General features: G+C 40.8%; 1 protein-coding gene and 1 non-coding gene across 2 annotated transcripts; both read right to left on the reverse strand.

Annotated features, from left to right (window-relative positions):
• Position 1: 1 nt before the first annotated feature.
• On the reverse strand, positions 2–23,133 carry USP50 (ubiquitin specific peptidase 50). The gene is made up of 7 exons (XM_070377890.1): positions 23,066–23,133; positions 20,823–21,017; positions 20,406–20,601; positions 19,529–19,738; positions 18,110–18,252; positions 14,043–14,175; positions 2–1,159 (listed from the first exon to the last, which is right to left on the reverse strand). Exons 1-7 carry the CDS (start codon positions 23,131–23,133, stop codon positions 968–970), a joined length of 1,137 nt encoding a protein of 378 aa, XP_070233991.1. The 3' UTR covers positions 2–967.
• LOC138989663 (U6 spliceosomal RNA) lies at positions 1,870–1,973 on the reverse strand. The gene has a single exon (XR_011465910.1). It is a non-coding gene; the product is annotated as a U6 spliceosomal RNA (small nuclear RNA).
• Positions 23,134–24,282: the final 1,149 nt, after the last annotated feature.

Raw genomic sequence — 24,282 nt, forward strand, 5'->3', positions numbered from 1 at the left:
AAGTGTTCTGTCTTTAATTTTTATTGTTGCACAGGACAGCAGAATTATAATTTTTACACACACTTTATCCCAATACAGTGACTTAAAATTTAGTACACTTACTCTGTTGCATCACTTGATTCCATTCTTCCTTCCCCTTGACCATGAACTGCATATAGCACTTATGATTCTCTCAAGAGTTGAAAGTCAGAGTAGGATATAAAGCCTTAACACCCAGGCAGACTTATTCTATCACGAGTAGTAGAATTCTTAGGGTTAACGTAAAAAGATAACTGCAAAGTGAACTGCATTATAAACCACATCTTTAACAACTGATGTATTAAAAGGGATAGAGGAGCGTAGAATTTATCATCTACCTCAGGGACTCGGTTGTTACAGGTAAAATCAATATAAACACTCCACATAAAAACAAGATTATAAAGGTGCTCCTGAAAGATGTCACCATTACTGGATTCCCAGGAAGAAGATGCAAGAATCAGTTTTGAATTGTGAAATGGACGACTTCTCATGTTCTGCAATTAGTCTGAGTGACTTATAGCTTCTTGGCTAAATTATCAGATCAATTAATATTTTCAAATCACAGAGCCACTTGAACGAAAGTTATTTCGGTTTAGCTCCATGAAGTATCCTTGGAAAGTAAGTTTGTTGGATATATCTAATTATGAGATAATCTATGATAAAAATACACATTACTAAACAATGCACTTTGAAATATGCACACAGTACATAATCTGAGTGCTTTAAAGGTCCCCATCTGTTAGTACCGCATCATTTCTTTGCTGCCTTTTTCAATGGGCTAGGACCCATGTTTGTTACAAACTTACCTTGTAAAATGTTGCATAATATGCCAGAAAGACTTAAAAATGTCAGCGAATGCAAGTAAGTTGCAAGACTTTTAATGACAAAGCAAAACTTAAGTACCAGGTTCTCACTGCTAGTTTTGCAGTTTTCAGGAAACACCATTTTCTTAGGTCTTGCATTTTTGTGTAGGTATAGAAAAGGGCTGACAGCTGTAGAACAGGAGATATGCTGCAGCAGTTTGGACTGCAGTATCTGGAATCTCATTGACTCGTGTGTCATCAAAGCTGTACCAGGCCTGGGTCACTGAGTTCTTGGAGAAAGCAGTGTAGTGGCCACCATCCAGATCACCAAAGTGGTTCTGGGGGAAAGAGGAAACGTCACACTTAGTGTTTACATTCAAATACTTAACTGTTACAGCCAAAAATGTAGGGCCACAAAATATTTTTAATAATTGTCCTTTATACTGGATTAAAAGGAAATGACAATTTTAAGTCAAATCATACATATAGCCTGACTTCTCTATTTTTTGTGTCACTGAAATGGTTATACATTATGTTCATTGACTATTTAATAGAATATGTGAATGAAACAGGATAGTATTTGACAGCAGCTAGTATTTATCAGTTAATACTGAGCACCTACCATCAGTTCAGTTGCTCAGTCGTGTCCGACTCTTTGCAACCCCGTGGACTGCAGCAAGCCAGGTTTTCCTGTCCATCACCAACTCCTGGAGCTTATTCAAACTCATGTCCATTGAGCCGGTGATGCCATCCAACCATCTCATCCTCTGTCATGCCCTTCTCCTGCCTTCAATCTTTCCCAGCATCAGGGTCTTTTTTTTTTTTTTTAATTTTATTTTTTAACTTTACAATATTGTATTGGTTTTGCCATATATCAAAATGAATCTGCCACAGGTATACATGTGTTCCCCATCCTGAACCCTCCTACCTCCTCCCTCCCCATACCATCCCTCTGGGTCGTCCCAGTGCACCAGCCCCAAGCATCCAGTATCGTGCATTGAACCTGGACTGGCGACACGTTTCATATATGATATTATACATGTTTCAAAAAAATATGGAATGCTTCACGAATTTGCGTGTCATCCTTGCACAGGGGCCATGCTAATCTCTGTATCGTTCCAATTTTAGTATATGTGCTGCCGAAGTGAGCACCAGGGTCTTTTCCAATGAGTCAGTTCTTCGCATCAGGTGGCCAAAGTATTGGAGTTTCACCTTCTGCATCAGTCCTTCCAATGAATATTCAGGACTGAGTTCCTTTAGGATGGACTGGTTGGATCTCCTTGCAGTCCAAGGGACTCTCAAGAGTCTTCTCCAGCACCACAGTTCAAAAGCATCAATTCTTTGGTGCTTAGCTTTCTTTATAGTCCAACTCTCAAATCCATATAGGACTACTGGAAAAACCGTATTTTGACTAGATGGACCTTTGTTGGCAAAGTAATGTCTCTGCTTTTTAATATGCTGTCTAGGTTGGTCATAACTTCTCTTCCAAGGAGCAAATGTCTTTTAATTTCATGGCTGCAGTCACCATCTGCAGTGATTTTGGAGCCCCCCAAAATAAAGTTTCTCACTGTTTCCATTGTTTCCCCATCTATTTGCCATGAAGTGGTGGGACCTGATGCCATGATCTTAATTTTCTGAAATTTGAACTTTAAGCCAACTTTTTCACTCTCCTCTTTCACTTTCATCAAGAGGTTCTTTAGTTCTTCACTTTCTGACATGAGAGTTGGTGGTATCTGCATATCTGAGGTTACTGATATTTCTCCCAGCAATCTTGATTCCAGCTTGTGCTTTATATAGCCCAGCATTTCACATGATGTACTCTGCGTATAAGTTAAATAAGTAGAGTGATAATATACAGCCTTGACGTATTCCTTTCCCGATCTGGAACTAGTCTGTTGTTCCATGTCCAGTTCTAACTGTTGCTTCTTGACCTGCATACAGGTTTCTCAGGAGGCAGGTCAGGTGGTCTGGTATTCCCGTCTCTTGAAGAATTTTCCACAGTTTGTTGTGATCCACACAGTCAAAGGATTTGGTGTAGTCAATAAAGCAGAAGTAAATATCTTTCTGGAACTCTTGCTTTTCGATGATCCAACAGATATTGGCAATTTGATCTCTGGTTCCTCTGCCTTTTCTAAATCCAGCTTGAACATGTGGAAATTCATAGTTCACATACTGTTGAAGCCTGGCTTGGAGAATTTTGAGCATTACTTTGCTAGTATGTGAGGTGAGTGTAATTTTTCAGTAGTTTGAACATCCTTTGGCATTGCCTTTCTTTGGGATTGGAATGAAAACTGACCTTTTCCAGTCCTGTGCCTAAGTTCCAGGTATCTCTTGGGAGTCAGGAGTTGCCTATTACTCCAAGAGATACCTGGAGTCAAGAGCACCTACCAAACACAGACTGCTGCTGCTGCTGCTGCTAAGTCGCTTCAGTCGTGTCCGACTCTGTGCGACCCCATAGATGGCAGCCCACCAGGCTCCGCCATCGCTGTGATTCTCCAGGCAAGAACAATGGAGTAGGTTGCCATTTCCTTCTCCAGTGTGTGAAAGTGAAAAGTGAAAGTGAAGTTGCTCAGCTGTGTCTGACTAGCAACCCCATGGACTGCAGCCCACCAGGCTCCTCCATCCATGGGATTTTCCAGGCAAGAGTACTGGAGTGGGGTGCCATTGCCTTCTCCGATAGACAGACTATTAAACATCAAAGGAAATTTTAAAATAATAATCATCTCTCCTAAATGAGCTTATAGTGTAATTTTGAAGATAGGCTAAGATTAGACATGAAAAAAGACATGTAACATGGCAACAAGACATAAGACGACTGCATATTGTGACCACACAATTTGAGGGGGGTGCACAGCAACAGCTCCCTCAGTCACCCAAGGCCCAAAGAAGAATCTGTTCCATTCGTCTTTCCAAACCCAGTACATGAATGTTTGAAACAAACACATTGGAGAACCTCATTTCTCAGAAGGTAGTATGGCATATAGCAGGGGTCAGCAAACCGTATCTGGCCATGGGTCAGAGCCAGCCCACTGCCTGTTTCTGTATGGCCTGTGAATTAAGAATGCATTTTATATTTTTACATGGTTGAAAAAAGTAAAAAAAAAAAAACTTGTGACATGTGGAAGTTATATGAAATTCAAATTTTTCAATGTCCTTAAATAAAGTTTTATGGGAATACAGCCATGCTCACTTGTTTATAAGTGGTTGCTTTCACACTACTACAGTAAAGTTGAATAGCGACTAGATACATGGCCTGCAAAGCATAAAATATTTACTGTCTAGCTTTTTACAGAATAAGTTTGCTGATCCGTGGGGTAGGGGGAGGAAAATGGATTTTTCTAGTCAATTCTGACTATGAATTCAGCTTTAATACTACACAATGACCTTAAGGAAATTATTTAACCTTTCTGAGCTTTAATTCCCCTATCTTTTAAGATGGGTAAGAAGACCTTATATACAACTACTATTGTATATATGTCTTATGTACAACTACTGTTTCTCTTGTAATGCAAGCACATAGGAGGTACTTTTTAAGTGTCCCCTTAGACCTTCATCTTCCTCACATCTCCCCTTATACATTAGAGAAATATCCCAAAGCTAATATTTAAAAGATTCAAGCTCTGGTCCTGATGTTGGCCATGTGACCTTAAGCGGATTCGCTTAAATTTCCTTATTTATAAAATGGTGCCCAGAGACTTCCTGGTGGTCTAGTGGTTAAGACACTGTGCTCCCAATACAGGGAGGGCAGGTTCAATCCCTGGTCAGGGAACTAGAACCCACATGCTCCAACAAAGATTGAAAGATCCCCAGGTCACAACTAAGACCCAGCACAGCCCAATAACTAAGATAAATACTTAAAATGTCCATAGTAGTCTGATGTAATTTGGTTGAGAAAAACAAAATGTCTGGTGGATACAGATGATGAGTAATGTTCTAAAGTGACTAGACAGATCATGGGTAGAATATGTTCAGTTTTGATGGCTTGCTGTAAAAAACAAAAAAAAATGAACATAGCAGAAGCAGGTGAAGCATCATTCTTGACTTCCATTCCCAGTATTTTCAGCAAACAGCTAGCCTGAAAGCCTTCGTATGAAACTGTAAGGAATGCTGAATGAAACCCGATAAATACCCATTGGAATATATGGGTAACTTTAAAGATGGTATAGTCAGAGTAATCTCAAGGGGCCAAGTACAGAGGAAATAAAAGATGAGTGTGATATATGGTTGATGCTGTGACTGGGAGTAAAGGCAGTTCCTGGACTCTGGAACCACTGTGCTTGGGTTTTAAAGGTAGCACAAGGGTTGGAGGTAAAGTCTTAAGTCCCTGCAAGGTGAGGCGTTGGAATGAGATTCACACATATAGCCACAACCTCTTAAAAGAGATTGACCCTTGATAACAGAACAAATGGGACTTCCCTGGTGGTCCAGTGGTTAAGAATCCACCTTGCAATGCAGAGGATGCAGGTGAGATCCCTGGTGGGGGAATTAGGATCCTACATGCTGGAGGCCAACCAAGCCCGAGGGCCGTAACTGAGCCTGAGCTCTAGAGCCCGTGCACCACAACCACAGAGAAGCCTGTTGCTGCACCAAAAGATCCTGCATGCCATGCTGCAACTAAGACCTGACACAGCTAAATAAATATTTTATTTTTAGAAAAGAATAAATGACGGGGGAAGTCTATCCTCCAGTGTTTAGCTTAGCTTAGGCTCTGGGTACAAAGAATAAAAGAAATTCCTAGAAATTTGTTACCACAGACCTGGCTTCTTTTGGGGATTCACATTTAAACTGTTAATACCTGTGTATGTCAGAATCCTGTAAATTTAATGTGAGAATGAGAATTATTTTGGGGTTGCTTGGCAAAAAGAATTAACTTTCTAGATTGATGGACCTTAATTCAAGCTGTACAGGATAAACACACATTAAGAAAAAAAAGCCAGTGATGCTGAACTCACAATTCAGTATTACAGAACACACAAGGAAACAATGAGTAAGAAAAGGCAATAAATAACAAGATTAAACCCCAAGCACTTTAGGTAATAGAGACTATATGGAAAGTATACAAACATTTAAGAACAGGAAGCAAACTCTGGAAACTTCAAAAGAACTTACAGAAATGATAAATACTTGAAATTAAGAATGTCAAGTGTTGAGAGTACATAGTACATAGAATTGAAGAGATAATGAATAAATTATACAGATGAAACTGAGGAAATTACCCTGAATGGAGTAGTGGCAAGAAGTTGAAAGAGAACATTCAGCATATACCTAGAAGTGCTAGAGAATAGAGCACAGGAACAAGGCATTATTGAAAGTGACAATGACTAGAAATAATTAAGGAAAGACATGAATCTTCAAATTTAGAAAATATGGTGAACCAAGGATAAATAAAAATAATACTGCAAGACAACAAACACAAAGTTTTAAAGTCAACAGGAAAAAAGGATTATCCACAAAAGAATAACATGATGGCAGAACTCCACGGCAGCCATATAAACCTGAAATAATAGTTTTAAAACAATAAAACATAACTGCATCCAGAATTTGCTCTCTAGTTAAAGCATTCAAGAATCAAAAGATTTTTTTCAGTCAGAGACTTAAGACTTCAGGATAAGAGACTTGATGTAAAGTCCACTGAAGTATGTCCTACACAAACAAAATTGAGTACAAGTGAAAAAGTGATACGTAAGAGAGCCTGAGGACTTCCCTGGTGGCCCAGTGGTTAAGAATCCACCTGCCAGTGCAGGGGATATGGGTTTGACCCCTGGTCTAGGAAAAATTCCACATGCCCGTGGAGCAACTAATAAGCCCATGCGCCACAACTCCTGAGAACGAATGCCGAAACTACTGAAGCCCGCACGCCCCAGAGCCTGTGCGCCAGAACCGCTTAGTCTCCGTGCTGCAACCACTGAAACTCATGCACCCTAGGGCCTGTGCTCTCAACAAGACAGACAACCACAGTGAGAAGCCTGCGCACCGCAATTACAGAGTAGCTCCTCCTCGCTGCAACTAGGGAAAGCCTGCAAGTGGCAGTGGAGACCCAGCCCAAAGTTAAAAAAAGACAAAAAATTGATACATATCTTTCAGTTATTCATTTTGTTAAAGCAGATAAAAACTTAAGAATATATACTTGAACAACACAACAAGTTTTATTTAATGGACATATGGAACTCTGAACCTAATTTAAAAATTCTTTTCAAGCACACATAAAACTAGTACAGAAAGCAAGTATCAACCCGTACTAGGAATGGGTAATACTGGACCATATTTTCTGATAAGAATGCACTTAAGTTAGAAACTAGTGACAGAAGTATGACTATGTAAAATTATGTTTGGAATTTCTGAAATGCACCTCTAAACAACAAGTTGATGGAAATCAAAGGAAGCTGAAGATGGGAAATAAAGACCAGAAATCAATGAAATAGAACACAAAGAAATAATCAAAAAACCATAAGCTGGTTCTTTCAGATAATAAAATAGATAGACTATAGTGTTAAGGATAAACAAAGGGAGAAGTGACAATTCAATTATGTTGTTTAGTCCCTCAATCATGTCTGACTCTGCAACCCCATGAATGACAGCCCGCCAGGCTCCTCTGTCCATGGGATTTCCTAGGCAAGAATACTGGAGGGATTGCCATTTTCTTCTCCAAGGGATCTTCCTGACCCAGGGATAGAATCTCCTGCAAACCCCCTGAATTGCAGGCAGATTCTTTACTGCTAAGCCACTTATAAACAATTTTCTGCCAATAAATTTGAAAATGTAAAAAAACAAACAAACAAAAAAAAATGGTGGATTTTAAATATCCTTAAAACCATGTTAAAGTAAAACAAAGCTTTTATAGGTTATAACAGATAAGTGTCTTCATGATCTTTGGGTAGAGCAAGCTGTGGTATTTTCACACAATGGAATATTATACAGCAATGAAAGTGAAAGTGAAGTCGCTCAGTTGTGTCTGACTCTTTGCGACCCCATGGACTGTAGCCTCCAGGCTCTTCCGTCCATGGGATTTTCCAGGCAAGAATACTGGAGTGGGTTGCCATTTCCTTCTCCAGGAGATCTTCCCGACCCAGGGATTGAACCTGAGTCCTGCACTGTAGGCAGACGCTTTACCATCTGAGCCACAAGGGAAGTCCAATGAAGATGAGTAAGCCACAATACATGCAATAATATGAATGAATGTTGCATAATTTTGACTGAAAGAAGTCAGACACAAAAGAGTCCACACAGTAGGATTTCATTTCTATAAAGCAGAACTGGCAAAACCTGTCAGCAGCCAGTGGTCTCCTGGACCAGAAGGGGCCACACAGGCAGTTAGGGTACTGGTAATATTCTACTTGAACTATATTCTGGTTACACTGGCAAGTTACCTTTTTGCAATTTTACTGAGTTTTACATTCATGGTTTCCATTTTTAGAAAACAGACATCGGGACACAGAGAGGGGAGGGTGGGACAAAGTGGGAGATTAGGATTGACATATATACACTACCATGTATAAAACAGATAGCTAGTGGGAAGTTGCTTTATGGCACTGAGAGTTCAGCTTGGCGCTCTGTGATAACCCAGATGGGTGCTATGGGGGAGGAGGGTGGTGGAAAGGAGTCCCAAGAAGGAGGGGATGTATGTATACATATAGCTGATTCACTTTATTGTACAACAGAAACTAGCACATTGTAAAGCAATTATACTCTAATAAAAAAAAAATGAAGTAACAGAAACTCCTGGGTAGATTCATCATGGCTAAAGCAAACTGATCAAATATTTCAAAATCTATTCACCAAGAACAAAAATTCCAGGACCAGATAGTTTTTTTGTTTAATTATACCAGACTTTCAAGAAACAAGTTATTTTTATCTTATACAGACTGTGCCAGAAAATAGAAAAGAATGGCAAACCTATTTTATGAGGCTAAAAACAGACTGATCCTAGAACAAAACAGGCTGATCCCTAAAACAAAAACAGGAAAGGACAGTATGAGAAAGAAAAGTTACAGGTTAGTTTCTTGACTGTGCAAATGGATATTAAAAATGTGAAAATATTTTTAGCAAAAAAAAATTAAGTAGAAAATCAATGTTGTTTGCTGTTAATAGAATAAAGGAGAGATTCAGGTCAATAATCTTCAAAATGTGATCCGGAAGAAAAAAGTTTCATGTGTTAGCACATGACAATGCATTATACAAAGTTGTGAGAGCAAAATATTAGAAACAACCTAGATACAAAGAATTACTAAAAGCAGGTTAAATGTATGCACTAAAGCTAAGCTATCAATATGGATTAATATCACAAAAGTAAAGCTGAGGAAAAAGTTACAGAAAGATATGTAAGATAATGATACCAGATTTATAAAACATGCAAAACAGACTATATCACACATACATGTGTGGCAAAAGTATGAAACAATGCACAGGAATGTGCTATGCTGTGCTAAGTCACTCAGTCGTGTCCGACTCTCTGCAACCCTATGGACTGTAGCCCGCCAGGCTCCTCTGTCCATGGGATTCTGTAGGCAAAAATACTGGAGTGGGTTGTCATGCCCTTCTCCAGGGGACCTTCCCAACCCAGGGATCAAATCCGTGTCTCATACCTCCTGCATTGGCTGGCACGTTCTTTATCACTAGCACCACCTGGGAAACCCTGCATGGGAGTAATTCCTTCCAAATTCAGGACAGTGCTTACAACTGAGAAGGGAGCGAAGTGGAGTTGTTAAAGATACACAGAGGCTTGATTTTTTTCTACAATATTCTATTCTTAACATCTGTGTGTGTACATATTGTGTTTTCTTTGCCTGAAATATTTCATAATTTTAAAAAGTTTTCCTAGAAACCAATCATTTGAAGAGGGTTGAAGGGGGTAAATGCTGTTAGTGTATGATCACTATTTTCAAATATGTGAAGGACTGTCACATATAAGACGTATAAGATACAAGGACAGGGAAGCCTAGTATGCTGCAGTCCATGGGGTTGCCAAGAATCGTACACAACTGAGTGACTGAACAACAACAACAACACATATAAAAAATAAGAATGAGTTCTGGGGGGTGGTCTGGCCCAAAGCGCATGAAGTCTAGCCGCTCCTGGGAGCTGGGGGTCACCCGCAACCGCTTTAGGGCTCCGGGTGTATGGGAATTGGTCTTCCGACGGGAGGCGGACTGGGCTGGGCATGGACATCGCAGAAGCAGCAAGGCCGGTGACTCGAATGCTAGTGACGCCCTGGGGTTTGGGGAGGCGGCGGGAGAAGCAGGAGCAGAGGAAGGCAAAGGCATTCCATAAGACTTCTGATCGTATATCATTGGCCAGAGCTGAGCCTGACTCCAGCAGATCATTGCCCTGGAGAACCAAAGTTACCCTTGTTGGCTGACACTGATTATGACTGATGTTTTGAGCTACAGAAGGGAGTAATTTTTCTGAGATCAAGGACATTCACATGCTATCGGATCAAATGGAGCTCTGCTGCCAAGAAGAGATTAGTAGTTAGAAGGACTGTTTGCCCTTTCCTGAGAGCCATTTCAAGGATGCACCTCAAGAGAGCAGGAATAATGACCTGGGATGCTGAGGGTGACTGAACCCCAGGAAGGCCTCTCTATAAACTCTCAGATGCCACAGGCTGGCAGAGGGGAGGTGAAGACCTGGTCTCTGGGCACTGAAGACCAGCCCTGGAGGAAGTTACCTGCTAGTTAAACCGCCACCTGTCCATCTGGAGTGGCTACCTCTTCCATCAGTCTCTCCCTGCCCTCTGGATATGGATGGATTCCACCCGGAAAGCTCCTGAACCCATAGTCGGTGACACATGTCAGAAAGAAAACAATACCAGGATCAGCTCAAATCAAACATCCAAAACCGGTACCCCAGAGGCCTGTCTTCCAAATTGGATTTAGAGGAGTTCATTTCCAGGATCAGAAACTGAAGGAAATGGCTAATCTGCTTGCGGTTTCCTGCTCCCATGCAACCGTCATCACAGAGCACCCAGCAGAGCTCCCTGTGCTATGCAGCAGCTTCCCGTCACCAAAAAATCTACAAACAGTGAATGCTACGTAGGATGTGGAGAAAAGGGAACCCTCTTGCACTGTTGCTGGGAATGTAAATTGATAACAGCCACTATGGAAAACAGTATGGAGATTCCTTTAAAAAAAAAAACTAAAAAAAAAACCCATAGTTTTTGTAGCAAAGACCAGGTAGTTGGAATATCAAAAGATTGTTCTTGTTGTTGTTTAGCCACTCGATCATGTCTGACTCTTTTGTGACACCATGTACTGTAGGCCTCCAGGCTCTTCTGTCCAGGGGATTTCCCGGGCGAGAATACTGGAGTGGGTTGCAATTTCCTTCTTCAGGTGATCTTCCTGACCCAGGGATTAAACCTACATCTCCTGCATTTGCAGATGGATTCTTTACCATTGAGCCACCTGGGAAGCAATTCTGTTGCTGCTGCTGCTAAGTTGCTTCAGTCATGTCCAACTCTGTGCGACCCCAGAGACAGCAGCCCACCAGGCTCCCCTGTCCCTGGGATTCTCCAGGCAAGAACACTGGAGTGGGTTGCTATTTCCTTCTTCAGTGCATGAAAGTGAAAAGTGAAAGTGAAGTCGCTCAGTCGTGTCCAACTCCTAGCGACCCCATGGACTGCAGCCTACCAGGCTCCTCCGTCCATGGGATTTTCCAGGCAAGAGTACTGGAGTGGGGTGCCGTTGCCTTCTCTGGGGAAGCAATTCTAGACTTGTCCAAATGCTGCAAAAACACCTCAATTCCTCCATTCTGTACTTTTACATAGTAAGTCCTTTAATAACTTTCAGACCCCCTCTCAGGGCAAAAGAGTCTCTTACACGAGTTTTAAAACTGGCCACGAGGTGTTGGTTTGGTGCTTACAGGTGGTGTGCAGAGGCTGCTCTAAGAAAGTTCTGAGGCATCTACTGCCAAAACATTCTCTGGTACTTTGATAAGACTGAGGAAGAGATACCTTTAGTTAAAAGTATTCATCTTTGCTTTCTTGTCTAGTACCGCTGAGCTTCTGTGTATGAAGCAAACCTCATAAGACAGCCATTAGAAAAACCTATTAATCAGCTATTAGAAAAACCTGTTATTCACTGGGGAAGCCCATCAAAAGATTACTGTTTATTAAAGAAAAGCAGATATCTAAAAAAAAAAAAAAGGAATGAGTTCTGTTTGGCTAACACGTACGTACAAGCATTTGTTAACCAAAAAGTCACATAGGTATTAACTGTGCTGTGTTCAGTTGTGTCCGACTCTTGCGACCCTGTGGACTGTACCCTGCCAGGCTCCTCTGCCCATGGCATTTTCCAGGCAAGAACACTGGAGTGGGTCGCCATTTCCTTCTCTAGGGATCAAACCCACTTCTCTTGCGTCTCCTGCACTGGGAAGTGGACTCTTTACCACTGTACCACCTGGGAAGCCCAAAGAGTTTGGGCCCAATGTAGAGAGACAAGTTAACAGTCAGAGGCAGCATGACATAGTAGTGAGAGCAGGACTGTTTGGAGCAGCCTGCCTGGCTGCAGACCCTGGCTCTGCCCTTTGTAGGTATTAGATTGGAGCAGATTTATTTAACCTCTGTTCCTGTTTCCCATTCTGTAAGATGGGGATGATAATAGTGCCCATGCCTCACAGGGCTACATAAGAATTAAATGGTTGATTATTTATAAAGTGCTTGGAACACTATCTGGTACATAGCAAGCACTATATATTTGTAAAATCAAACAAATCTGGCAGATAAAGAGCCTTCCTTGTAAAGCAGAGAGCTCTTTAAGGGTTTATTCGAAAGCTGGATAAATATCTGCTAAGGATGGCGTGAAGGCAATCTTTCCTTTTTGGGCCAGGGTTGAATACTTCTCAAACTTCAGTATGCATTCCAATCACATGGGGATCTTGCAAATTTCTAGTCAGTAATTGTTGGGTGGAGCCTGATATTTCTTATTTCTATCAGGTGTTTCCTGGGGAATGACACCTTGTGTAGCCGAGTTCTGGATGGCCTTTCCCCACGACCATACATCACAGTTTCTAAGATGCTTAGTTCTTGCTTCTGATCAATCACCAATTTTCAGTAAATTCTAGGTATATTTCTTTCAAAATCAATTTTTACCCTTCAATTAACTAGTAATCATTTAAACAAAGCTTGTCTCTCTTAATATAAACATGTACCTTTTCATACTGCAGATAATTATCATACAAGTTTTTATAAATTCTGCTTTTGGATTTTTTATTTAAAGCAGAAACAGTTATAATGAGAAGTTAAAACAGTAAAATACGGAGGTGGAGCAATTCCTATATCATTTTGGAATTCACATTAGAGTCTATTATGATAGAGAAGAGGATGTCACTCTAGATTTCCAAATTGGCAAGTTAGAGAAGGAAAACCATATTAAAGGGCAAGATAAATTAGAAAGAAGAAGAATGTCAAGGATCAACATAAAAAGGATAAAGTAAAGAAGGATCTTTTTTAAGTTTGAAGTATGGTTCTCAGTTGAGAGATGTTAAAGAGAAAGACCAGTTGAAACAATATTTTATATTAATTCGGCGATAAGCTTAATAGCAAATTAGACTTCAGCACACCAGAAGACTCTGGTGAGTCACACTGGGATCGAGTGGGAGCCTTGCCCATCTGACACCGGACACAACTGGACCTCTAAGTTCAAGTGAAACTGGAATGTTCCAGTGAAACCTGAATGTTCTGAAGAAGATAACACTGTGATCCAGAACAGAAACCCAGAGATGGCCTTGTGCTTGGGGTGGGTTGCTGCTGTGGGAAGTTGTAGAAGGTATGGTCTGAATTATACTCCATGATTTCTTTCCTTCAGGGAATCCTCAATGATGACAGTTGATTCAGAGCCAATGGAATCCCCAGAGTTTCCTCAGGACTGATGCTCACAGGCAGGGATTATGTTTGGGGGGCTTTCACCATAGAGAGGCTCATGATTATTCAACATAAAGCTACTAGAACCAACTTGTGCTGCCCACTGCCCAGAGCACAGCTCACAAATGTCCCTAGATCTGAAATAACCATGGAGCAGTGGGACAGTAAGGAGCCAGTGTAGAGGACATTGTATTCTTTAACTCTGGTACTGTTCAAGGTCAAAGCAGGCAGTTTCCAGGCTCTCTCTTTTGTTTTTAAAAGAACAGTACAGAGAAGTCAGGAAGTGATAGGAGTAGTCATTCAAGCAAATAATTCTACAGTTTTCTTTAAACCTGTGTTACTCTATATAGTTTCAGCATTTTACTCACCACCACTGCACAGAGGTTATATTTAGGATGTTTCCGAAAAATTGGGCAAATGTAAGGAGTAAGGTCCAAGTTAGTGAGCGGGTAATGAATATCTGTCCTCAGTTTCCTTTTCATTGTACCCAGAATGTCAAACCTGGAGAGAGAAAATAAATGTGTGAGATAGTAAGTTTGTAAATCACTCATGAATGAAGTGCACATACTTTCACAAGTTCGTAGTTAAAAGTAATTTCTTGGAAAGATTATTTGGTGCTGACCTTTACAAAAATTACTTTGTCTCATCTACATATATTTAGAATCTTCACATCCACAAGCCTTACCAAAACTGAGGCTGGAGTGGGCCAAGGGCCTGAGTCAAGGAATGAGATGGATTAGAGTCAATCTAGCAGGAGTTAAAAAATGGAATTAAAGCCAGGATCAGCACTGGAGGAGTAGAAATCATGCTGGTGGCTTCCTGAAGTCTTTCCTCCAGTGGATGCTGTTTACCCTAACCAAGCTGACTCAGCTTTTTCTTATCTTGCTTTCCGCACACACTGTCTTGGCAGTGTCCTGTTTTCCAGCTCTGAGGTTTTAATACATCTTTAATAAGATAAAACTTGGTGAAAATCTTGTCACATTTTCTAGGTGTTACATAGATCAGCAAATCTGAGGTCATATCAGAATTACTCCAGAGCTTTTTAAAAAATGCATTATGTTCATTTTGGAAAAATGGCTGACTTAGGTCTCAGATCAGATCAGATCAGTCGCTCAGTCGTGTCCGACTCTTTGCGACCCCATGAATCACAGCACGCCAGGCCTCCCTGTCCATCACCAACTCCCGGAGTTCACTCAGACTCACGTCCATCGAGTCAGTGATGCCATCTAGCCATCTCATCCTCTGTCGTCCCCTTCTCCTCCTGCCCCCAATCCCTCCCAGCATCAGAGTCTTTTCCAATGAGTCAACTCTTCGCATGAGGTGCCCAAAGTACTGGAGTTTCAGCTTTAGCATCATTCCTTCCAAAGAAATCCCAGGGCTGATCTCCTTCAGAATGGACTGGTTGGATCTCCTTGCAGTCCAAGGGACTCTCAAGAGCCTTCTCCAACACCACAGTTCAAAAGCATCAATTCTTCGGCGCTCAGCCTTCTTCACAGGCTAATTCTCACATCCATACATGACCACAGGAAAAACCATAGCCTTGACTAGACGAACCTTTGTTGGCAAAGTAATGTCTCTGCTTTTGAATATGCTATCTAGGTTGGTCATAACTTTCCTTCTAGAGGAGGGAAATTACTGGATGAGCCTAAGATATTCTTGTGCCAGAAAGTAAAGAATCTTGTTTGCAAAACCTAAAGGAATATCAAGGGGAAAAGGGGGAAAGATTGAAGGCAGGAGGAGAAGGGGATGACAGGATGAGATGGTTGGATGGCATCACCAACTTGATGGACATGAGTTTGAGCAAGCTCCAGGAGAGTTGGTGATGGACAGGGAATCCTGGCGTGCTGCAGTCCAGGGGATCGTAAAGAGTCGGACACAACTGAGCGACTGAACTGAAAGGAATATCGTTATCATATGATCCCATGCCTACGTATCAGCTCAAAAGAAACGAAGAGGTTTTATATCCACATAAAAACCTATATGCAAATGTTTATAGCAGTTGTATTCTTATCTGCCCCAAACTGGAAACAACCTGAATGTTCATCAACTGGTGAATGTAACAATTTTGTTACATTCATAAAAGGGTATATACTACACAGCAATCAAAAGAAGGAACCACAGCTACATTCCACAGCATGGATTAGTCTCATTGTTCTAAGTGAAAGAAGCCAAACTCAAAAGGTCACATATGGTGTAACATAGGACATTCTGGAAAAGGTGAAACTATAACAGTGGAAATCATATCACAAGTTTCTTTAGGTCATGTATACATATAGTTGATTCATGTTGTTGTACAGCAGAAACTAACACAACACATGGGAAGCAATTATCCTCCAATTAAAAAAATAAAGTTTCTAGGGGCTGAAGGTGGAAGAAGTGATTGACTATAAAGGAACATGAGAAAACTTTTTGGGGTGATGAAAATGATCTCTCTGTTGGCAGCAATGGTTATATTACACTTGTCAAAATTCATAGAACTATACACTTAAGGATACATTTTATATATTTAATTATAGTTTAATAAACTTAAATTATCTAATCAGGTGCTCACAGGAGATGGCTTGAAGCGGATCCCACTGGCCAACCTGAACAATTTGAACATCAAGAAGAATAATAGGGCTTCCCTGGTGGCTCAGTGGTAAAGAATCCACCTGACAACGTAGGAGACATGGATTCAATCCCTGATCTCGGAAGATCCCCACAAGCCATGGAGCAACTAAACTTGTGTGCTGTAGCTACTGAGCCTGTCTCTACAGCCCAGGAGCCATAACTACTGAAGCTCATATGCCCTAGAATCTGTGGTCTACAACAAGAAAAGCCGTGGCAGTGAGAAGCCGGCACACTAGAGAGTAGTCCTCTCTCTCCACAACTAGAAAAAAGCCCATGAAGCAATGAAGACCCAGCACAGCAAAAATAAATAAATAAATCATTTTTTTAAAAAAGAATGATAATAGTAATGGATATTAAACCCATTAAAATTTAAAATATCCATGAGTTCAAAGTGATACTAGTTGCAGAGAGGAAAACTATACCTTTAAATGGTGAGATCTTACAGTTGCTACCATAACTAAGGGATCAAATTTAACATTACCAATAATTTTTGGACAAATTTTCCAAATATTTTTTGGGAAACTGGGCAAATTTTCGTGATTTGCCTCCTGATGTAATGTAATGACAAGTCCATAACATCAGCTGTGGCAGATTCTTGCTACAATAAAACAGCTTAGCCTGAATCTAACCAAGGGGAAACAATCAGACAAATTCAGGAGGAGGCAAAAATGGCTCAACAGGAGGAAAAAAAAGTTTAACTATTAAAAAAGAGGGAAGGATCAGTCCAGATTAAAAGAGGCTGAAGAGATAGCCAAATGCAATGTATGACCCTTGACTGGATGGATTGGAAAAAAAGTAATGAAAGACATTTTGGGGATGGGGGAATTTAGATACGGACTGTATCTTAGGTGATACAAAATTATTGTTACATTTTTTGGACTATTTGATAATGGTGTTGTGATTATGTAGGAGAATGTCCTTTTTCTCAGGTGATAGATACATGCTAAAGTATTTAAGCATGGAATACCTTGGTGTTTGCATCTTACATTAGACGGTTCAGCCAATAAAATGGAAGGGACAGAGAAAGGGAGAGCTGGAGGGAGAAAGACTGGAAGAATGGAAGGAAATGTCAAAAAGTGGCACCAACTAGTGAAGATTTTAGGGTATATGGATACTCATTGTATACCTTTTCAATGTTTCTGTATATATAAAACTTTTAAAAATAAAAACTGAGCTGGGGGTAGAGATTAAAAATTAAAATAGTGATGCTCAGATTCCACGTCAGACTTATGGGATTAGAGTCTCCAGTGGAGCTAGGGAATCTATCTTTAAAAAGCACTCAAAGTGAGCTCCAAAATGTCTATCAACAGTTAAAAAGATAAAGAAAACATGATGTACATATATATGACGGAGTATTACATAGGTGTAAAAAGGAATGAAATTCTGCTACAAGGATATCCGACCTTGGAAACATTATGCTAAGTGAAACAGGTCAGCAAAAAGGACAAATGTTGTGTGACTATACTTATGTTCAGTATCAGAATAGGCAAATTTACAGACACAGAAAGCAGACTGGAGGTTACCAGAGGCTAAAGGGAAAAGGAATGAGGGGTGGTTAATGATTTCAGAGTATTTGTAGAGGGTGATGAAAAAGTTTCGGAAATACTGATATACAACATTGTGAATTGTAATTAATGCCAGTGAAATTATACACTTAAAATGGCCCAAATGGCAAATTTTATTATGTATATTTTACCACAGATTTAAAAAAATTAATATACCCAACACCATCGAATTGTATACTTAAATGGGTAAAATGCATGGTATGTGAGTTACATGTTAAAGCTGTTCCAAAAATCTGCTCACAAAATGTTAAAATCCATACCTTTTTAGGTGAAAGACAATTGTTTTTGGCACTTTGGAAATAGTGGCCCTCACAGCTGCTTCTTGCTTGGTTTCACAAAAGGAACAGTGAATCTGGTTGTTCCAGGTCAATGTGTCTTGTTGGAAAAAACATTGGAGACAGTCCTATTGAGGAAAAACGCATTTGATGACCAAATCGGATCCACAGCAATCTGGGCTACTGTCTATATTAGAACTCTGAAAGAGCTGCAGAAACGTAATCCCCGGTGCTTTTCTCAAAGTCAAGTTCAAGAGATGCCAGCACCACAAGATGCAGTTTGGATAGAATCCTCCTGGCAAAGGAGGTGCTGCTTTCTCACTTAGTTACTGCAAGGGATCCAAATGTCCATCTCATTTCTAATCTCTGAATCATCATTTTACTATTTCTGATTTGTTTCAGAATAATACCAACTATGCAATTTCCACTAACCAAGTCAGGCTTTATTTGTCTCATCACAAAAGTGATCTGGTGACTAAAAATGGCTGTATCCCAGTATCTGGGGGTGGCCCATAAAAAAGACAGCAGAACAGAGAGAATCAGATCTCATGCCCACAGGAGACATCACCAACCATCCAAGCCCCCTGCTCTGCAAACCACTGGCCTAAAGAAGTGAGCACAGATTGCCAGCGCCTCATTTAGAGGCTTTGGAATTCATCTCCAGCAGGCTTTAGCAGTTTGATCTGAGGAAAAAGTCCAGGTCTGAATAAGCAGAATTCTTTTCTCTAATTCTGGTATGTGAAAAAAGTTTTAGCAATAGATGTGCTTTCATAATTGCAGGAAAAAAATATTAATGTGTGTTTTTCTGCAAGGAAACTTACTGCTCCCTGCCTCCTAACAGCCACCTACCTTTCACCAACACTTCCCACCCCTGCCAACCCCCCACCCACTCCCTGACCCTCCCCACTCCATTTACATATTAACTTTTGGTATTACAATAAAGAAAATTCAAGAGGTAAACTAAGACACCATTCCATTCTATCTTCCCCCTCAAATTCCTCAGCTTATGTCCAAATATAAGTGGCTCAAGACTAAAAGTCAGATTTATTTCTATCTAGTTTTCAATCTGGACCTACAGACCTCTGGGATGAAAAGGGGCCATAGAATTTTTATAAGTTTAAATTTCCTGTATGCACCAAGCCATCTCAATAGGTTGAATAAAGCCCACCTATCTATTTTACGGTGAGGCTGTTTTACTGAACGTCATCAGAGATACAACTGAATTCACAGTAACTTTTGGCTATATGTCGCTTTTCTATAAAACACTGTCATCATCGGCTTCCAATTTTTTTTAGTTATAAAGTGGATCCCCTTATACTAGAAACTATAGGAAACAACGCTGAGAAAAATCCAGGGCTGGGGCAGAAAGAGACAAAAGAGGTCTCCAGGAGTAAGAATTCTTACCTGAAGAGAGCACTCGTATTCGGATGGAATGGGGAGGGAGATGATGGTGAAAACTTCGTTCTTGTAGGTGCAGTTCTCACACTTTAAACATACGATGCTATAACTAAGCTGCCCTTCAAACAGCCGGGTGATGATGGAGGACTCATTGGCGATCATCTTCCTGCAGCATCTTGGAATGGATCTTTTTTCATATGCTTTTCTCCGGTGGTACTAATCAAGGGACAAATTCATGCCAAATCAACTATTGGTTATCAAAGTTGTTTTAATAGAATGACCCGATTTTTCTATCAAATGCTACCCAAAACTTTAGTTTTGGATTCAGATAATAAATAGAATAAGATCTTAAGAGTATATAATAGGTATAATTTCTGATAATTCATTGATTTGCCTCTTTAAGTGAAGCTGAGGATGAGGATACCCTAACCCTGGTAAAATCCATGTCCATGGTGCCATAAGCTGACAGCCAATGATCCTGTGATATGGGGCTCTGGAGGCGGGTTTTCCTGGGAAGAGGGTAAGCTGCAAACTGGCTTCCGGTCATGCAAGTTTATCTAGCGGTAAGATAAAGGAATTGGATCTTTCCTCCAGTCCCTTCAGGTTATGTTCTCTAGCCTCCTATTGTTAGGGGAAAAAAAAAAAAGTTTCTTAAAGAGCAAATGTTAAACTCCTGAGATGGCCCAATTTTGTTAGGCTACAAGCCTGATGTGAATCTAGCTGATGCCCAGGAACAGCATTTCTGGGAGCACATTCTGACTGTCCAGTGATTCTACAGCCTTAGCGAAATGTTCTAAAGGCGCTATGCTTTCAGTCGGTTCTGCTTTGGCAGCTTATTTCATCACACCTCCTGCCCACGTCTCCCACCATTAATTCTACCTACCTTTTTCAGAGCTTCATGAAGTTCATTCAGGACATAAATCAAGAATTCCTGAGCATCTTGCTGCGTCTTTTTCATAAATACCGGGTAGAGGTTGCCAAGAGCTGACCGAAATATTTCTGGTGAGACACAGTCAGAGTCTCCAAGCCACATGTCTGTCATCACATATGCAAAGGCAGTGGCAACCTCACTGCAGTCCCTAAGAAGGAGGGGAAATGTTTCTGGCTGATCATGTGGCATCAGACCCCAAGCTCGATTCATTTCTTGGTTGACCTTCTCGTTTTACTCACCCTAGAAATGGGATCTGGGGCGCTGCAGCCTCTACTAACTGGTTTAGCCCTTTCCAGAAGGTCCCTTCCCTAACCTCACCTTGGAGAGCAGGGGTGGGGGCAGGGCCACAGGTAAGGCAAATGGTCTTACTTTTGAAGAGCATTAATGTACTTTCCCGAGAGAAAGTACTCCACCAGTGGTGAGATGCTGCAGAGACACTGTAAGATGGCGTTCATGTAGCATGTGTTGCCCAGGTTCCGCAGGCCAGTCACCCCCTGGAGATGCGGCTGGTTCTCTTCAGCCTCGTTAACTGGGCACGGGTCATAGTGATCTGTGCACTCTGAACTGTGTCCGTGCCATGTGGAAAGAAAGGAAAGCATTTTGAAGAAACAAAATATGCACAAATGAAATCAGGCCCTCTCAGCCTCATGACACAAAAAAGAGTTCTTCATAAAATTTATACCAAATACATTCCCTATCAAAGACAGAAGTATTTGGACTTGGAGTCTAAAACTGTGTTACTTGGCTCAGGACTCTCTGAACAGTGAAAGTGAAGTCGCTCAGTGGTGTCCAACTCTTTGCGACTTCATGGACTGCAGTCTACCAGGTTCCTCTGTCCATGGGATTTTCCAGGCAAGAATACTGGAGTGGGTTGCCATTTCCTTCTCCAGGAGATCTTCCCAAACCAGGGATTGAACCCAGGATTCCCACACTGTAGGCAGACGCTTTACCATCTGAGCCACCAGGAAACTCTGAACAGTGCCTGCAGCCAAATAAACAGAGATAAAATTTCTTCCTAAAACCAAAGCAAGAGGACAGAAAACACTGCCTTTTCAGGGTCCTAGAATCTGCTAAAAATGCAGACTTTCTTTCTAAATACTATTTAGAGTATTTACATTTTTGCTGGACAAGTAATTTAATTATTACTACTAGTAATAATAATAATAGATAGCAGTTAATAACAATGATGGAGAAGGAAATGGCAACCCACTCCAGTATTCTTGCCTGAGAAATCCCATGGACAGAAGAGCCTAGCAGGCTGCAGTCCATGGGGTCACAGAGTCGGACACAACCAAGAGCATGTGCAGAGTAAAAATGAAAGTGAAAGTGTTAGTCACTTGTGAGCCCAAGAACTGTAGGCTGCCAAGCTCCTCTGTCCATGGAATTCACCAGGGAAGAACACTGGAGTGGGTAGCCATTCCCTTCTCCAAGGGATCTTCCAGATCCAGGGATCGAATCTGGGTCTCCCACATTGCAGGCAGATTCTTTACTGTCTGAGCCACCAAAGAAGCCAGCTATCATGTATTAACTGGCACTATGTTAAGCATTTAATATGAACTTTCCTATTTAATTCTTGCAACAATTCTATGGGGTAGTACAGTTATTTTTGAATCCTGTTTTACAGGTGAGATATCATATGTAAATGGGCTAGTCATTTGCTCATGGTAATATACTAAGGCATGTGCAGTGACTTGTAGAGAGAAGGGATATTTATCTATCTACCTACCCATTATCTGTCTGTCAAGTTATTTGGATTTATATATCAAATATTAGGAGTCTATATGTGTGTGTACACATGTATATGCCATATATACATTCAAGAATATAATATAAATTATACACATATACATATAAACACACAAACATACATAGAGGGAGAGAAAGAGCACATACTTTGCAAAAAAAAAAAATAGATCTTACTTTAAATTCTGACTCTTGCACTTACTAGTTACATGATCTGGGACTTTTATATGTCTGTTTCTCATCTATAAAACAGGATAGTGTTACTTGGCTTACAGGACTGTTCTAAGGATTGGATTAAATGATGCAAGGTGTGAAGCACAGATTACATAGTTAATAAATGGCAACTTAACCTAAATTTTTAAAGAAATGACTGATCCAGAATATCCTTAGCAGTAGCTATGGAATTCATATGTCCATATGGATCAACCAGACCCGCACAGAAGAGAGTCCTTTCTCCACACAGAGCTGCTTTCTGTGATTGGGCTACTGCACCAGGCAGCCCAGTATCTTTGTCCCCTCGATTCTTCTTTCCATGCTTACTATCTCAAATTGGGTCTCCAGGAGACAGGTACCTCACCTCAGTACCTCTACTTACAATTCTGCCAGTTTGACAAGTTCTCTCTGTTACCTGGATGGACATTTCCCTTTTATTTATCAATATCATGGGAGGCCTAGACCTGTCACTCTTTAGGCATAACTATTAGCTGGATATTAAATAACATCTTCCCTTCCATTTGGGGAACCCCCAATGAGTCAAACCTGGAAAAATCATTCAAAATGCGGCATGTACCTCCTGACCCCTTAAGCATGGCTTCCTCCTACCACCCTAACTAAGCTTATCTAAAAAACTATAGTAGACAGAAGCTCACAGGACATAGTAGATACTGAAGTCATCTTCAGGGAAAGACCGCTGTGAAGCCATTTCATGAAACCACATTGGTCTTTCACTTCTATTTAGGAGCTGTGTCTAATCCTTTTAGCTTCATTTCTCCAAGCCTGTTACTCGGGTTCTTTCTGTTTCTAATAAACAACTTGTATGTTCCTCTCTACTTTCAGTAGCTGCAAACTGATTTCATCTGTACTTCAGTTACATTCCAACTTGGATTTCCCATACATCATAATCCTTTACATTACACTTCAAGATTCTGCAATGTTGCCATTGATACTGTTAACTTGGCTGCTTTAAAACTTTCAAAGGTTAGATTTCAGAGAATTTACAGAACATATGACCCCTTTTCCTCCATCTTTCCAAGTGTTTATTGTATGTATATATTATACATTCTCACAAACACACATTCACAGAGGATTTGCCTCCACATCAGTGGACACTATGGCAACCCTACCCGCTTAGGGCACTCATCCACTTACCCAGTGACCACACCTCTTCTAGGCCTTCGAGGGACTGTTTCCCATGGTGGAAAGGGAGACAGCAGTTTTTGCTGCTTCCCAAAACATATAACATTAGGACAGACTAGAGTATTTCCCTTCATGCTCATCAACTAGAGTGCAAAAGAGGTTCATATTCACACACACACACCACACTAGTGCCACACGGGGCAAATAAAGTGTTCATCATAGAAGAATTTATAAGCTGAGAAAGAGCAAAGCACACATGGTCTCCTGAGCTCTCATTTTATTCATAGAGAACCATGCATAAGAAAGAACTTCAGTAGAGAGGGAACCCCTTGCAAAGAACCCCCCACCTTATGCTCTGTCTACAAAGCTAATACCAACCTGTTCTTCCTCTAAGCAAACTCAGAATCTGTAAGCAGTAGGTAAAGAAAGAGCCATCAGGGCCAATTCAATTCCTTTTTTCTCAACTCTACATCAAGTAAAATGAATGAGATTACAGAAGGGGCTTCCCAGGTGGCTCAGTGGTAAAGAACCCACATGCCAATGCAGGAGACACAAGAGACATGGGTTTGATTCCTGGGTCGGGAAGATCCCCTGGAGGAGGAAATGGCAACCCACTCCAGTATTCTTGCCTGGGAAATCTGATGGACAGAGGAGCCTGATGGGATACAGTCCATGGGGTTGCAAAGAATTGGACACAACTGAGTGACTAAGCATCAGTTATACAAGCATA

Source organism: Bos mutus, chromosome 10, assembly GCF_027580195.1.
Source record: "Bos mutus isolate GX-2022 chromosome 10, NWIPB_WYAK_1.1, whole genome shotgun sequence".
Classification (NCBI taxonomy): domain Eukaryota; kingdom Metazoa; phylum Chordata; class Mammalia; order Artiodactyla; family Bovidae; genus Bos; species Bos mutus.